At 42.5% G+C, this 16,471-nt stretch overlaps 2 protein-coding genes across 2 annotated transcripts; one reads left to right on the top strand and one right to left on the bottom strand.

The window, feature by feature from the left end:
• Positions 1-3,485: 3,485 nt before the first annotated feature.
• On the bottom strand, positions 3,486-4,661 carry LOC113017871 (serine/arginine repetitive matrix protein 1-like). The gene is made up of 3 exons (XM_026160978.1): positions 4,657-4,661; positions 3,864-4,612; positions 3,486-3,775 (listed from the first exon to the last, which is right to left on the bottom strand). The coding sequence occupies exons 1-3, from the start codon at positions 4,659-4,661 to the stop codon at positions 3,486-3,488; spliced, it is 1,044 nt and encodes a 347-aa protein (XP_026016763.1).
• Positions 4,662-11,217: 6,556 nt separating this feature from the next.
• On the top strand, positions 11,218-13,286 carry LOC113017870 (ladderlectin-like). The gene is made up of 6 exons (XM_026160976.1): positions 11,218-11,232; positions 11,313-11,390; positions 11,664-11,773; positions 12,561-12,695; positions 12,962-13,073; positions 13,219-13,286. The coding sequence occupies exons 2-6, from the start codon at positions 11,330-11,332 to the stop codon at positions 13,284-13,286; spliced, it is 486 nt and encodes a 161-aa protein (XP_026016761.1). The 5' UTR covers positions 11,218-11,232; positions 11,313-11,329.
• Positions 13,287-16,471: the final 3,185 nt, after the last annotated feature.

Below are 16,471 nucleotides of genomic sequence, written 5' to 3'. Positions count from 1 at the left end.
GTAAGTGTTTTGGATTTTGCATGTGTTTTGGATTTTGTAAGTGTTTTGGATTTTGTAAGTGTTTCGGATTTTGTACGTGTTTTGGATTTTGCATGTGTTTTGTATTTTGCATGTGTTTTGTATTTTGTAAGTGTTTTGGAGTTTATACGTGTTTTGGAGTTTGTACGTGTTTTGGAGTTTGTGCGTGCTATTTGGAATTTGTAAGTGTTTTGGAGTTTGTACGTGCTTTGTCTCTAGGGGCCACCGTACATTAAGGATTATTATCCGGTTGAACATAGTCATGAACTCTTTTAACTATTTTAGCCTGTGTTACATTACGTCTCTTAATGGGACTTCTTTTACCGTTGTTTATACATTTACATATTTGAAATAAATTGAATAATATATTGGGTAACTTTTAACCACAACTTTTTACTCCATTATGAACTTCAACAAATAATCAATCTATCACAAATGTATGGCTATTCACCCTATGCAGCGAGCTTAACATAAGAGGAGATGGTTCCAGGAACGACAGGACAAGACCTTTTTAATCCTCTTTTAATTTGTAAGACTGTGAACATACAGTAAAATAATACGTAAGCATCAGTATCAACATATTTTGTAAACAAAGCAGAAGTTAGCAACATAGCTTTCCTTACGCTTTACATTCATCATTAACATCTTTCCTTATACGTTCAAATAACCTTTTAAGTAACATGAAAGTAGCAAATCTTACAGAAAATGAAGTTAGACATTGCTTACTTACAGATTATGGCTCAACAAACTCCCCAACGATGTACACTGTGCTTAAAGTTTTGCAGCTTGTTTTCTGCTCCATGCATTTTCTCCCACTGCCTGCGTGAACTTTGCCTGCTGCTTACAACACATCACCAAAGGGGGCAGTGTAGTGCACACCAAATAACCAAAGAAGAAGCCACAAACTGAAGGGGTAATACTGCCCACTATTGGGAAACCTGAGAAATGCGCCAGCCAAAGAAACCCAACAAAGCAACAACAGAGGGGCAGAATACTTTCAGTTCAGTTTTTAAACACTCACTGATTAGCTTAACTCACTGATAGATTAACCCATGTATAAATCTGCTTGAAATTATACTAATTTTTCTTGAAATTACTTTAATATTTTTAATCTGTTTGCTTCTGTGTCCTCCATCTAATTTCTGCTTTTGATGGAATCAGCACACACGAGCATACAATTAGACACACAAACAAAAACACACACATGATGATGAGGTCTCTCTTTAAATAAGTCTCCCCTCCTTTGCTTCCCTCTCCCCAAAATTTTAATTTCATAAATAACCAAATATTTTGCTTTTGTACATTGTCATAACTGTTAAGATACAACTTTGCACCCTTTTCACAAACCTCTAAACACAAACTGAACTTTTTTTCACAAAACCTCTGCAAATACATAATAAAACCATGCTAGGTTACTTTTATAACAACTTCTGGGTAAAAGCCGTAGGTTATTAGTTTAAATGTTGGTTTAAAAGTCGTGACTCAAGAGTTGGGTTGGCGATGTGCTGGGTTCTTTAATTAACTCCCTGGCTTGAATAGTTCTATTGGGTCATAGGTTCGCTAGCTTTGATCAAATATTGGGCCAAGATTTTACCCAATTGTTTGTGTAGAAGATACGCTTCAGAAGAAGCCACACTATTCTTCTGAAACTGGCATTTTCAACTAGACTGTGACCTGATCAGATATCACTGATTTCTCCTCTACTATGAAATAAAACATGGTGAGCAAAAAGTGAATTCCAACACCCTAAAAATCACTGGGTTATTTTTGATAATTATATTTTACTGGTTTATTCCTGAAATTTACCTACTGATTAAAGGCCTTTTTACAGACAACACCAGCTAGCTTGTGATGAAGAAAGATAAAGTTATTTCTACTTAAAAATGCTTGATAATGTCTTTTAAACTTATTATTTGAAATGAGGCTGAGGTTGCTCTGTTTGACAGATTATTTAAAGATTACTACATCTGGAACATTTTTTGGTTTTGCATCTTTTGTTGAATAGACATGAATGAAATATGTCACCAGGGTGCAGGGGAGGCTACCCCCGCCCCCTCCTCCCTGTCCCCTTCTGGCTGCCTATCCCTCAATTTTATCCCACAACTTAGACATTCACATTACTCACACTCTCATTACACATATGTTACACATACATATACGATCTTGGGGGTGGGCACGCTACACGGTACCCAAAAGACCATCAGGGTGTACAACCTCACCCCTGATGTTGTTGCCCACCTCTCAATTTTAAATACATGTAGACATTGAGGGCTATCAGGAAGAGCTATGCGTTTACCTGCTGCTCTCTGGCAGGTAGCTTCATCCCCTCCTGGGTTTTAAATGCACCTTAGAACACACATGCATCACCACTACATATGAGCGGGTGGAGGGAGGTTTGGAGTCTTCACACCCCCCCGTTCTCTACGGCCTGTTGGAGCAGGGGGACTAGGAGGAGGAAATGGCCGCCCGATCGGGGTCTGGAAAGTGGGGCCTCACTGCTGCTGCCGAACTGGGGGGGTCTGCTTCTCTCCACCCCAGGGAAAAGGGTAACACTACCTGGGTCTGGGTAGCAAGGGTACCTAGACCCAGGGCTTAGAGTACGCTTGGTGAGTGTGATTGTGTGTACAGTGTCTCTTTATGTCTGTCTCCACGTTGGGTGAGTGTTGAGTTCAATTTAATTCAATTTTATTTATAAAGCGCCAAATCACAACAAAAGTCGCCTCAAGGCGCTTCATAGATACAGAGAAAAACCCAACAATCAGATGACTCCCTAAAAGCACTTTGGCCACAGTGGGAAGGAAAAACTCCTGAGTAATTGCGTATGAGAGCATGAGGGTGGGAATGGATCTTTGTATCTGTGTGTGCCTATATGTCAGGTCAGGTATCAGACCCCACCCCTCCAGGGACATCTGAGGCCCTCCAAGGTATGGAGGCCTATCTCCAACAATCCAGGAACCAACCCCCAAATGACCAAACTGTCCATCTCAAAAGTCCCAGAGGCTCAACCGCGACTCCAGCGGAGGCACAAAACAGTTCAATAACCCCCCAAAACTGTGGCGGGAGAAAAATAGTTCAGGCGGCCAGTAACTATAACACAAGAGTTCAGGTGGCCTACCTCGGGTCCCGTGAAAGCAACAGAATACTTCAAGCGGCCTGCCACGGGTCCGGTGGCGGCGGCGTCGCAACAGTTCCGGCAGGCGGCCACGGATCCGGTGGCAGCTGTGTGACAGCTCCGGCGGGCGGCCACAGGCCCGGTGGCGGCGGCGTCGCAGCTCCGGCAGGCGGCCACGGGTCCGATGGCGGCGGCGTTGCAGCTTTGGCGGCCGGACACGGGCCCGGTGGCAGTGGCGTTGCAACAGCTCCGGCAGGCGGCGGAGTAGAATGGCCCATAATCCCAGACATGCTGGACGTTGACGGTGTGGGCGGTGTGGAGGGCGTGGACGCGCATCCTGCACAATGACCCCCTGCTAAGGCTGAGTGGGTCCCTCCGGCACGCCGATCTCCGGCTGTGGCTGAGCGGGTCCCTCCGGCACGCCAAGCCGCTCTCTTGATGGTGGGCGCTCCTCCCGCATGCCGAGCTCCCGCTCCGGCTCACAGAGCTCCTCCCGCACGCTGAGCTCCCGCTCCGGCTCACAGAGCTCCTCATCAGGCGGTGCGGGCTCCCGCTGCGGCTCGCCGCCTCCGGCTGTGGCGCGGGCTCCACCCGCTCGCTGAGCTCCTGCTCGGGCAGCGCGAGCCCCTCCTGCTCGCTGAGCTCCTGTTCGGGCAGCGCGAGCCCCTCCCGCTCACTGAGCTCCACAGTTGGCAGCGCAGGTCCCTCCTTCAGCTCCGGCGCTGTCTCCCGCTGCGGCTCGCCGAGCTCCAGCGCTCTCTCCCGCTGCGGCTCGCCGCCTCCGGCTGTGGCGCGGGCTCCTCCCGCTCACCGAGCTCCTCTGCAGGCGGCGTGGGCTCCTCCCGCTCGCCGAGCTCCTCTGCAGGTGGCACGGGCTCCTCCCGCTCGCTGAGCTCCTGCTCGGGCAGCGCGAGCCCCTCCCGCTCGCTGAGCTCCTGCTTGGGCAGCGCGAGCTCCTCCCGCTTGCTGAGCTCCTCTGCAGGCGGCGCGGGCTCGTCCCGCTCGCCGAGCTCCTCCGGCTGCACTGCAGCTACGGATGGTTGAGCCGGTGGCGAAGATGGTGATACGGCATCCGCAGGCGGTGGAGATGATGGTAAAGTAGGTGATGTGGATAGTGAAGCCGAGAGTGCTGCACTCGTTGCAGACTGATGGGACGCTGGTGGAGTGGGTCCAGCCGGTGTATCGACCTCCGACACAATTGGCTGAGGAAAAGTCAGGGAACCTGGCAGTGGTGAGGCACGCCGGCGGCGCCAACGTCGCTTCCTAAACAATGCCGGGGCCGGTGTCTGACTAAGGTTCCACCAGCCGGCCGGGCAGGACAGCAGCTGTGTGGTTTTGAGCTGCCGGTCCTTCGTCTGCTGACTCAGCAGAAGCCGTGGGGTGAGTGGAGATGTGGTGAGGTGCAGAGAGCGTGGGAACTGTTTCCCCCACAATGGAGGGTCCAACAAGTGAGCTGCAAGCGACGGTGGGGAAGCTATCTGCCTATGAAAAAAGAAACAGGCAGCAAGGGCTCCCAGGGAGGTCGCCACATCCGCCTCACCCGGACAGCCCAAACCAAAAAGCTCAAAGCTGGAACTTGCCCTCAGTATGGTTATAATCGAAATTAATCTCTTAATGTCCAAAAAGCTTACAGAAAACGTGGTTAAAGACAGGAAAGTATCAAAAAATATGACCTGTATTTGTCTCTGATGTGGATCTGCCGCCTGGATAATGCTCCGACAGTAATTCCAGAGCTGGGCGAGCAATTCCTCCTGTGAGACGGTCCTTGAGTCCACTGGGCCCATAATGGCTGGATTATTCTGTCACGGTCTGGCTGGCAGACCGTGGGGAGATGGGGAAATAGGACCCAACCGCCGGACTATTCAGTGCAACAGTGTTTATTTACAAGGTGGTGAAGTAAACAACAATAAATCCCCAGTTTCCCAGACTCCCGTGTAGTGTCTTCTTCCCAAAAGTCCCCGTGTAGTGCTCTCTGCCCCAGTGTCCCTGCACTCCCCGTGCTCACTGCTCCTTCTCGTCCCACACTCCTCCTGAGGGGAAAACAATAGAGGCAGCCGTTACACACTTGTCCCAGCGGGCATACACTCACACTTGACTATGCTTGAAGATTGACGTGTAGTCAAACGCAATAATCCAGCGTCGGTGGAAGCTCCATCGCTCATCTAAATAGCTCCCCCGATGAGCCCAGATGAGGAGCAGGTGTGCGGCAAGAACTTCGGGTGTGGCCAGCCCTCAAGTCAGGCCACGCCCCCAGGGCTGAAGGTGCCTGTAACTTGGCCACAGCAGAAAGGCAATACACACACACATACCTGCCTACCTACAGATGTGCACAGGGGCAGTGCAGACAACACACCAAATAGTAATAATAATAATAACAATAACAGTCATAGTCCCCACTGCCCACGGACCCCAAGTCCCCAGAGCCGTGTCCGTGACAGACAGTGTCAGTACGGTCAAAGTCAGTCTCAGCAGCGGTGTCGCTAGAGACAATGGGGGTTGTTTCAATAGCGTCACAGTCATTGTGGCCTGGGTCTGGAAGAGCAGGAGACAAGCTGCTGTCTGGGGGATTGAGATCCAAAGCTGCTGCAGCCTTTAGCTTTCATGTCTGCCAGAAAAAAGCTGTGGCCCAGGTGTAGAATGGTTGCAGGTTTGCAACATGAAAAACTCCAACTTTCTCTCCAGTTACCACTGTGGTGAGAGAGATTCACATCAGACATCCTCTTAGAGATATGGTAGGGATCATTGTAAAGGAGGGCCAACTTTGCAGAAAAGTTGGATGATGCATCCGATTTCGGGTGAGACTTCAACCATACAAGGCCTGGTTGAACGGCTGCTGCTTTTCAAACATGACAGACAGTGTTCATACAACCCGTAACAATGCAAAGGGTTTCTGGAGGAGTAAAACATATAAAGCCGTCTCTCTCCATGCATTTGAGTGCAAGCATGTTGCTCCCATAAGTCACAGGCTGTGTCCGAATTCAGGGGAAGGATGCTTAAAATGCCATATTTGGATGAAATGACGTGACAAGGGCTGTCCGAATTCAAAGTGCACTGTATCCTTCGTGTCCTACTATATCCCAGGATTCATTGCGGGTCATAGAGGAGATTTGTTTCTGATAATGATGGTGGTCGAAGCAGGAGAGGAAAACACTTTCAAATGTAAGTATATGAAAATCTGGTTCTACAAAAGTTAAAACCATAAATTTCACAGCAGAGCCTCAACTTTCGTGGCCCGGTACCAAACGACTCACGGACCGCTGCTTCACAGAACCTGTGATGTCCAGACGGTGTTCCTCTGGTGGTTTCATGATGTCTTTTGTATCATCAAAAGCTTTGTAAAATGAATATTTGCTGAAACACTGCCAACAACAACATTAAGGATTTTCATGATATCTTCAAGACAGTCATTGGTCAAACTGTGTTTGAGCTTGAGTGCCAGAAATAGTAGTTGTGTCAGGGCTCTGTGTGCAGGCAAGCGGAGAGGAGGATCCAAACGCAGAACTCTGACACTAACTTGAAACTCAAAAACCTCAGCTTTATTGCTGGTACGAAAACAAAACATGAAGTGACCACGGAATATGGAGAACAGAAAAACACAGGCATAATCTGATGGTACGACGCGACACCGAGCATGGGAAAACACAGGGCTTAAATACACAGGGTAGTAATGAGGGAATGGGCAACAGAAGGGAGACACAGCTGGGGGAGATCAGGGCTAACGAGACGGGGGAGCTAAGCTGCACACTCTAACATAAGACAAAGACTTTCACAATAAGACAGGAAACAAGAATTACTAAACTAGATGCAGACATGACACTGAGAGACAGACTAGACACTGAACAGAAACTGCAACACACATGAGAACCCAAAACCTAAGAACTGATCCCTCACCAAGAATAACAGAAACAGATCTATAATGATAATAATAAACAAAGCACCAGAACATCAGAAAACAATCCATAATGCAAAAATAAACCAAAACATAAACTCAAAATACTGGGTCCAACGGACCCAGAACCGTGACAAGTTGGTTTTGCTCTTTAGTTTGACCTGAATCCACTGGGACCTCTATCTGAACAGAACCTGCAGTGCACTCTTCTTCATTAGTCATCAGCAGAGTTCTGTCTTCTGGAAGGGTGTCTGGGATTTCCTTGAAAGGAGAAGAAGGAGAGAATTATGGGTCCTGTAAACATCACATTATAAATCTTCAGTGTAAGAGCATTAGCCTAGTGGATTACAGCAGACATTTGAAATTGGCCTTATTCACTAACTGTGCACTATTTGACATGTCCATTCAGTCTTGCCAAAATCTAAGTGTGCTCTGGCTGTCCAAGATTAACTCTCAAAATGAATGCTTAGTGCTTTCTTTCATGATAAATTCTGTAAGAATATATGATTGCAGTAGAAAGTAGGAATTACTGTAAAAATCATAATTAGAACAATGATTACTTGTTTTATTTTTTTCTTGTTCAATGCACTAATACATGAATATTCTTTAAAAAATAATACGTTTAGAAATGTCATGATCTTTTTGATTTCATTTCTTGACTTGAAAATTCAACTAACTCTTGTGTACTTATTTCGACAAATCTATAGTCCTATATTCATAATAAATTCAATTTAGGTTTATGCATTAAATGTGTTTTCATTACAGTTAACCCAAAATGTTTGTATTCCAACACTAACCTTAAAAAGAGACCAATAAGATGGTCATTTATTATTTGGTATAACTGAAGTAATTAAATGCTAAGGGATAAGATAAAATGGATAATAAGATAAAAGGAATAAAACTTTATTTTGGTAATCATCACCCCCACGTTTTTCTGAACCTGTTTCTTTGTTCTGTTGAACACAAAATAAGATATTTTCAAGAATGTTGGTAACCAGTTTCTTGTCCCTACTGACTTCCATAGGATTGTTATTTTATACTATGTCCATACTATGTCAATGGGGACCAGCAACTGTTTGGTTATCAACATTATTTTATGTTAACCTTTCCAAAATGGACTTTCCTGTTGCATCATTTTTTGACAATGATTTTTAGGCTTTTCCCAAAAATCGTTGGTTTTCTTCTAACTATGTGACATCCATAATTTCCTAACATTACGTAGTCCATATATATCCAATATGATTTTACACCCTCAATAAATACAAAGTATGACCTAGTAACAGAAAAAAAAATCTGATATTTCAATAAGGAACAGTCAGCATTTCACAAACATTACACTTGTTTTGAGAGAGTGAAAGCTATCACAAAAGGACAGAAGCTGTAGCTACCTAGTGAAACTTTTTTCTGCTCTCCATTATTTATGGAAGCATCACTTCATTCATTATTGCAGACAAAACAAAAAAGAGACAAATCAAATAAAAACTTCAAAATGCTACAAACAAAAATAAGCATAAGAAAACTGTAAAAAAAAAAACCTGTTGAATTTTAGTGGTATTTGATGAGGGTGTTGACTGAGCATCCACCCATCTCTAAAGAAACAACAGTTTCATGTGTGACTGATGGTGCCAACAGTGTTTTTTTAATGGGAGTTGGTACAGTAGCATATGAGGAAGTGAGTCTGTGGCTGATACAGTGACTTTGTAAACACTCTCACATTACAGCAAATATTATAATGATACTTCTCTCATGACAACTTGCCATCTACAGAAGATGGTCTCCAGAGCTGGCACATTCATGACCTTTCTCTTTAAGGTGTAAACTGTAGTAGGATAAATGATACATTTTCTCACAATCAGCTTCTTGTATGGACTTACAAATATTTACAAATACAAACACGTTTTCAGTTTTTGCAGTTGATGTTAAAATCATTCAATCCAAGCTGTAACTTGCTTGGTGCATTACAATGACCAAGCCATATTATGCTATGTGTAAATGATGCTTTTCTTTGAGTTGCTGCAATGAAACTTTGTCAAATCAAATCGTATCAAATCTGATTTGCTTTCAAAGTGTTCGTTTCCTTTTTTTTAAACTGTCTATTTTATGGCTATTCTTTATTGATCTGTTACCCATTTTAGGTACTGTATTTTCACGACCATAAGACGCACTGTACTAAAAGGCGCAGTCTCAGTTATGTGTGCCATTACTGCATTTAACACACACATAAGGCGCACTGGATCATAGGGCGCATACAAGTACCGTATGCGTATTTAAAAATAAAGCGGGAGCAAACCTGAGTTCGGTACCTTACTCACATTTCTATTACCGGTAAGCGTCATCATCAACAACACACAAGCATACAAGTGCGCATATTTAAAAATAAAGCGGGAGCAAAACTGAGTTTGGTACTCACATTTTTATCATCAATCAAACCCATCGAAGTCCTCATCCTCTGTGTCTGAATTGAACAGCTGCGCTAAATCTCCATCAAACATTCCAGGTTCACTTTCTTCACCGTCAGAGTCACTTTCCGTGCCGTGCGGCTCCTCGGAAACGATGCCGGCTTTTGCGAAAGCTCGAACAACAGTGCCAGCAGACATGTTAGCCCAAGCATCTACAATCCATTCGCAAATTGTGGCGTAACTCGCCCGGCGCTGCCTTCCACTCTTGGTGAAACTGTGGTCTCCATCGGTCATCCATCGCTCCCAGGCCGCTCGCAGCCTTACTTTGAATGGGCGGTTCACACCGATGTCCAGCGGTTGGAGTTCCTTTGTCAGGCCTCCCGGAATGACAGCAAGCTCACAATTCATTTGATTCACAAGTTTTTTCACATCGGCTGTGAGATGGGCACGCATAGAGTCACAGATTAAGAGCGATGGTGATGCGTGGAAAAAAACCACCTGGTCTCCTTACATACACCTCCCTCAGCCAGTCTTTCATCATTTCCTCATCCATCCAGCCCTTTTCATTTGCCTTAATGATGATTTCTGCTGGAAACTTCTCTTTAGGCAAAGTCTTTCTCTTAAAAAGCACCATAGGCGGCAGTTTCTGTCCATTTGCATGGCAGCCAAGCACAACAGTAAAAGACGACTTTTCATACCCCGTTGTGCGTATCGCTACCGTGCTGGTCCCCTTCTTCTCCACAGTGTGACTCACCGGGATGTCAAAAGTGAGCGGGACCTCGTCCATGTTAGTGATGTGGCTGGGCTGGATGTTTTTGTCGCCGATGTGTTTGCTGCAGTAGGAGCGGAAGATGGCCAGCTTTTCCTTATAATCCGCTGGAAGTTGCTGCGCTACCGTAGTCCTGGTCCGGATGGAAAAATGGCACCGTTTCATAAAAAGTGAAAGTGAAACTGCTTTTAGCCGAATGGTGACCGTCGAAACGCTTCTCCCGCTCGATCTTTGCTCGATGATCCACCGCTCGAGTCTTTCCTCCAACTCGGCCACACTTCACCCTTTAGCGTTCTCATTTTGTTCTCTACTACGTCCTCATTACAATACACAGGGCGCACTGCGCTATAGGGCGCGCCGTACTTTTTGAAGAAAATCTAAGACTTTTAAGTGCGCCTTATGGTCGTGAAAATACGGTATTTTGTTTTTTTATAGAAATACTCCGAAATCATCTTGAAGCACTTGGGTGTGACACTGAGACCAGTGGAGAAACATACATGGGAACAAGACTGACGGGGAGATAGAAAGAGAACACCAAATGCAGAGACAAGACTAAATGGAAAGGATAAGGCTGACTAAACATGGGGCATGGAAATTCCCCTGTTCCGTGCTCCATGATAACAGAAACCTACAGACAAGAAAACAAAACTAAGAAGACCTAAGAAAACAAATATAAACAGAGGGATCACAACTGTAAACCAAAACGAGGAACAGAACCTTAACCATAGAACATTAAACTACCCAGAATCAACAGTCCAGACACATTTACACTGGGCCAAAGACCCAGGAGCGTGACATCCTTGTTGACCAGCAGTCAATAAATGAAATTAAACATCCATGAAATTCAAGCTGGGTGGAGAGAATTGCGTAAGGTTGGTAAAGACAGGGGTAGTGAAGCATGGAATCAAAACATACTTAAGCATTTTTAGTGCATCTCTTCCTGGTATTGAAATGTAAATATAAGAAAGTGTATATAAGTGCTCATCTCTACTTGAGGGGTGAAGCTACAGGCTGACACTTGAAAGAGAAGACATTCTACAGACAGGTATGTTACAAATATGCTGAGGATCTTCTATCCTTTCTTTATCAAACTGCTAATCACTTTTGTTAATGTGTTTCTTACAGAGACACTAAATATCATCATGAAGCTGCTGACTGCATCTGCACTTCTCTGTGCAATGATGGCTCTGATCGCTGCTCAGGGTAAGTATAAAAGTATGTTACTAGTATCATACTGAATGTTGTGCATGTCAATGGGCTATATACAGCTGTCCAAATAATAAGATCTATTTTTAAATACATGTTTTTAAAAATAGAAATCTAAAGGAAGAAAATGACACATTTTCCAGTTGAAATTTGTTGAAAAGTAAAACTATTGTCAATAAAACACAAGTTAATGACCATAATTATAATTATTCCAGTAAAGGGGGAATTGGGTCAGCATTTTGTCACACAATATGTTTGCTTTGTCTTCAGATGAGTGCTATGTTCTCAAGAAGTCCTCATCATGTCCCTGTGATTGGACTGAGTACAACAAGAAATGTTACTTCTATGTTTCTACACCCTTACCCTGGGGTGATGCTCAGGTAATAACATCAGGACTCACCGGTTACTGTGACTGTGTTTCTTTAATATTTGGATAAGACCTTATAATAATAGTTTTTTAATATTATATTAAACATTTTTATATTGACAATTATTAAAATGTTATCAAAGCCAATGTACTGTTAAAATTTGTCTAAAATTATAATAGTATGTATTGATCATTGTTAATGTTATCATTTATTGAATTTTAATAATGCTATCATTTGTTCTAATATGTATGTATGTCATATATGGCTTTACTTTTTAACAAGTAAACAGTAACAATATATTAGTAAACAAGAAATACAAACAAAGAAGCAAACAAACTAAAGTCTCCAGTTTCACGTTCCTACAATTTATGCCATGGATAAATCACCTGTCAATTTTTGCTTCGATAAAAACCAGTTCTTATATGTACTGTGAAATATGCATCCAAGCTTATAATAGCAAATATTATTTTTTTAATTTATAAAAATAATGCTAATTATTGCAGTAAATGGTTTAAGCCACCAACATTAACTGCATGAAATAATTCTGAATGATAAATGATTGTAAATGTATTAATCATTAGTCCTTTCAATATAATATTTTTTTAAAAACGTTACTTTTTATTACTTGTTGAATTGTAAGCTATTAATAAAAGGTCAGATAATTAAAATCAATAATTTTGTCACTCAATGTAAATATTTCTTGGTATGTTTTATTATTATTTGTATGTTTGTGGTGGTGTAATCATGAAGGTTGTTTTATAAATCTTCTGTAACTCTTCTGTCTTTTTGTTTACTGTAGAGAAACTGTCAGACCATGAGTGCAAACCTTGCATCTGTACAGAGCCTTGGGGAATACCAGCTGATTCAGAGGGTGATATCTGATGGGAGTAGAGCTAATGGACGAACATGGATTGGTGGTTCTGATGGTCAACAGGTATGCCAGTCTGCCAGTTAAAACATAAATCTATCCACTGGATATTTTACTTATGTTTCGCTCTTATCTTTTTTTCATTGCCATATAATTCCATATATCTTGTTTCATATATTTGATGTCTTCAGTTTCTATCTACAATGTCGGTAGTAGTGAAAGTAAAGACAAACCAATGAATGTGTGTCCAAACTTGGTAGTCGATGTATAATGTTAAAATGTAGTTTAGTTAAAAAACGATTTCTTATTTTTAACTTTTTTCTGTTCTGTAGGAGGGTTATTGGTTTTGGATCGATGGAACACGTTTCCAATACACAAACTGGTGTCGGGGGGAGCCTAACAACATGGGGGGCAATGAGCAATGCATGGAAATGAATTTTCCAGGTATAAAATTGTAAATAATATATACAAGTGCTATTGTCATTATACATAAAACCAAAAAAAACCCAAAACATTTTTCTCATATATTCTATATTTTTGTGTCCATGCAACAAAAATTTCGGTTAAAGTTGATTTTTGGTGCTTACAGGAGATCTGTGTATGAATGATCAGTCTTGCCAGGACCGATTCCCTTCTGTCTGCATTAAGAGTAAGTGATGATTCCTGCGCTGAGATGAAGGCAGGTTATCTGAAAAAGAAAGAAATCTTCTCATATATCACTCAAAATATCTGTTTTCACATCTTTACCTTTTTCTTTTGCTGTAACGATGCATAAGGAATGAAGTGACAAGTGACACAAAATAGTGTGATTGTGTCTTTTAAAAGGAGCAATTGAAATGTGTAATGGAAAGAATGCTTTTAGCAAAAACTTAAAAACAAAGCTTTTTTTCTCTTCTGCATCATTAAACTATTAAGCATTGAATCAAACTGGTCTGTGAGTATCTGTGTTGCTTTCAGTTCAGTTTTTAAACACTCACTGATTAGATTAATTGACTGACAGATTAACCCACGTATAAATCTGCTTGAAACTACACCAATTTCTCTTGAAATTACTTTAATCTTTTTAATCTGTTTGCTTCTGTGTCCTCCATCTAATTCTTGCTTTTGATGGCATGAGCACACATGAGCATGCAATTAGACACACACACACACACACACACACACACACACACACACACACACACACACACACACACACACACACACACACACACACACACACACACACACACACACACACACACACACACACACACACACACACACACACACACACACACACACACACACACACACGATGAAGTCTCTCTTTAAATAAGTCTCCCCTCCTTTGCTTCCCTCGTCCCAAAATTTTAATTTCACCTAATAGTGCTAAATTTCAGAAATAACCAAATATTTTGCTAAAGCTTTTGTACATTGTCATAATAAGATAAGATAAGATAAGATAAGATAACCTTTATTAGTCCCACACGTGGGAAATTTGTTTTGTCACAGCAGGAAGTGGACAGTGCAAAAGTTATGACGCAAAAATTAGAATACAATAAGAATAAATACAGCTGTACAGAATAGAATAAAATAATATACTATATACAGTAGAATAAAATAGAATAAAAATATACAATAAGATAAAAATAGAATATGAATGCTATATACAACTGAGTAAAAATACAACGATGCCAGAAAAGATTATTGCACTTAGTGTTATTGCACATGTGTGGATGTGTGTGTTTGTTCAGTTAAAGTCTTTGTTGTGGAGTCTGACAGCAGTGGGGAGGAAAGACCTGCGAAATCTCTCCGTCCCACACCGTGGGTGCCGCAGTCTCCCACTGAAGGAGTTGCTCAGTGCTGTCACAGTCTGCTGCATGGGGTGGGAGACGTTGTCCAACAGGGATGACAGCTTAGCCGCCATTCTCCTGTCACTCACCACCTCCACTGGGTCCAGAGGGCATCCTAGAACAGAGCTGGCCCTTCGGATCAGCTTGTTCAGTCTCTTCCTGTCCCCAGCAGAGATGCTGCCGCCCCAGCAGACCACACCATAAAAGATAGCAGAAGCCACCACAGAGTCATAGAAGGTCTTCAGGAGTGGGCCCTCCACCCCAAACGACCTGAGTCTCCGCAGCAGGTACAGCCTGCTCTGCCCTTTCCTGTAGAGGGCGTCTGAGTTATGAGTCCAGTCCAGTCTGTTGTTCAGATGAACACCAAGGTACCTGTAGCTGTCCACAGCCTCAATGTCCATACCCTGGATGTTCAGTGGTTGCAGTGGAGAATGCTTGTGCCTGCGGAAGTCTACCACCAGCTCCTTGGTTTTACTGGCATTGATCTGGAGGTAGTTCAGCTGGCACCAGTCCACAAAGTCTTGAGTCAGTCCTCTGTACTCCTTGTCGTCCCCATCAGTGATGAGGCCGACTATTGCAGAGTCATCAGAGAAGCACTGGGTGGAATTGTGGGAGAAATCTGCAGTGTAATTGTTAAGATACAACCTTGCACCCTTTTCACAAACCTCTAAACACAAACTGAACTTTTTTTCACAAAACCTCTGCAAATACATAATAAAACCATGCTAGGTTACTTTTATAACAACTTCTGGGTAAAAGCCGTAGGTTATTAGTTTAAATGTTGGTTTAAAAGTCGTGACTCAAGAGTTGGGTTGGCGATGTGCTGGGTTCTTTAATTAACTCCCTAGCTTGAATAATTCTATTGGGTCATAGGTTCACTAGCTTTGATCAAATATTGGGCCAAGATTTTACCCAATTGTTTGTGTAGAAGATACGCTTCAGAAGAAGCCACATTATTCTTCTGAAACTGCCATTTTCAACTAGACTGTGACCTGATCAGATATCACTGATTTCACCTCTACTATGAAATAAAACATGGTAAGCAAAAAGTGAATTCCAACACTCTAAAAATCACTGGGTTATTTTTGATAATTATACTTTACTGGCTTATTCTAGAACTGTACCTACTGATTAAAGGCCTTTTTACAGTCAACAACAGCTAGCTTGTGATGAAGAAAGATAAAGTTATTTCCAGTGTTGGGTAAGTTACTTTAAATTAGTAACTTAATTACATTACTAGTTACTTCTATCAAAAATAACTCAGTTACTTTAAGTTACTCGTTACTTTCCAAATAACTAGTTACTAGGGAAAGTAACTTTGGTTTTACTCGGAATTCTCTTGTTAATGTGTTGCTTCCGTAACTGGATACCCAGCAAGATTGCCAGTCTCCTAGCTTGCTTACTTGCCACAAGTGCACTGTGTCACCTACCAATAGAAAGGAAAAAATAATGTGCAGATTTCCACGAGAGAAATCCCACGAATGACCAAAGCCCAATGATCAATGGGTGTATCAGTGGATTTTGGTCAGTGGTTGTTGATCAATGGTCATGAGAATTTGCATAACTAAGATTAAGGAACTGACCTCCCAGCCCATTGTTCCTTCAGTTAGCTGAGACTGAAGAAATCACTTGGATAAGTGACAAAACGTTTCTCCCACAAAACGCTACGTCCAGATGAACAGAATCAACTTTTGCAGAAAGAAAGAAAATTATTTCTTTGTGCCCACCTCTCCCTGTTAATGCCCTACCTGGCCCACTGGCAAAACTTTGCTAGACCTGCCCCTGCACAGTTACCAGCTGTGAGCTACATAAAAAAATGATCCTGGTGTCATTTGTTTCTCAGAAACAGTTCATAACTTCCCTTCAACTCATTCATGTCACCTAAAAGGTAAACCTGTTTCTCCGTCACCTGTTCAGCTCTGATGATTCAGTAAGGACATCTCCTGGTTTCATCTACATGTTTCCCTCTCACCACATATCCAAACCGACATCATGACCAGCAGCTTT

Source organism: Astatotilapia calliptera, unplaced genomic scaffold, assembly GCF_900246225.1.
Source record: "Astatotilapia calliptera unplaced genomic scaffold, fAstCal1.2 U_scaffold_25, whole genome shotgun sequence".
In the NCBI taxonomy this organism is placed as follows: domain Eukaryota; kingdom Metazoa; phylum Chordata; class Actinopteri; order Cichliformes; family Cichlidae; genus Astatotilapia; species Astatotilapia calliptera.
The sequence above is the reverse complement of the archived record's forward strand: the minus strand, read 5'-3'. Positions and strand labels throughout refer to the sequence as shown.

What these genes read in the sequence shown, in the direction of transcription:
- LOC113017871 (XM_026160978.1), bottom strand. An exon ending in CTGGAGCTCGGCGAGCCGCA is followed by an intron (nt 3,776 to 3,863) that starts GCGGGAGACAGC and finishes CTGCCCGAACAG; the next exon opens with GAGCTCAGCGAGCAGGAGGG.
- LOC113017870 (XM_026160976.1), top strand. Translation starts at nt 11,330, where the DNA reads ATGAAGCTGCTGACTGCATCTGCACTTCTCTGTGCAATGATGGCTCTG. An exon ending in TACCCTGGGGTGATGCTCAG is followed by an intron (nt 11,774 to 12,560) that starts GTAATAACATCA and finishes TGTTTACTGTAG; the next exon opens with AGAAACTGTCAGACCATGAG. An exon ending in GTGGTTCTGATGGTCAACAG is followed by an intron (nt 12,696 to 12,961) that starts GTATGCCAGTCT and finishes TCTGTTCTGTAG; the next exon opens with GAGGGTTATTGGTTTTGGAT.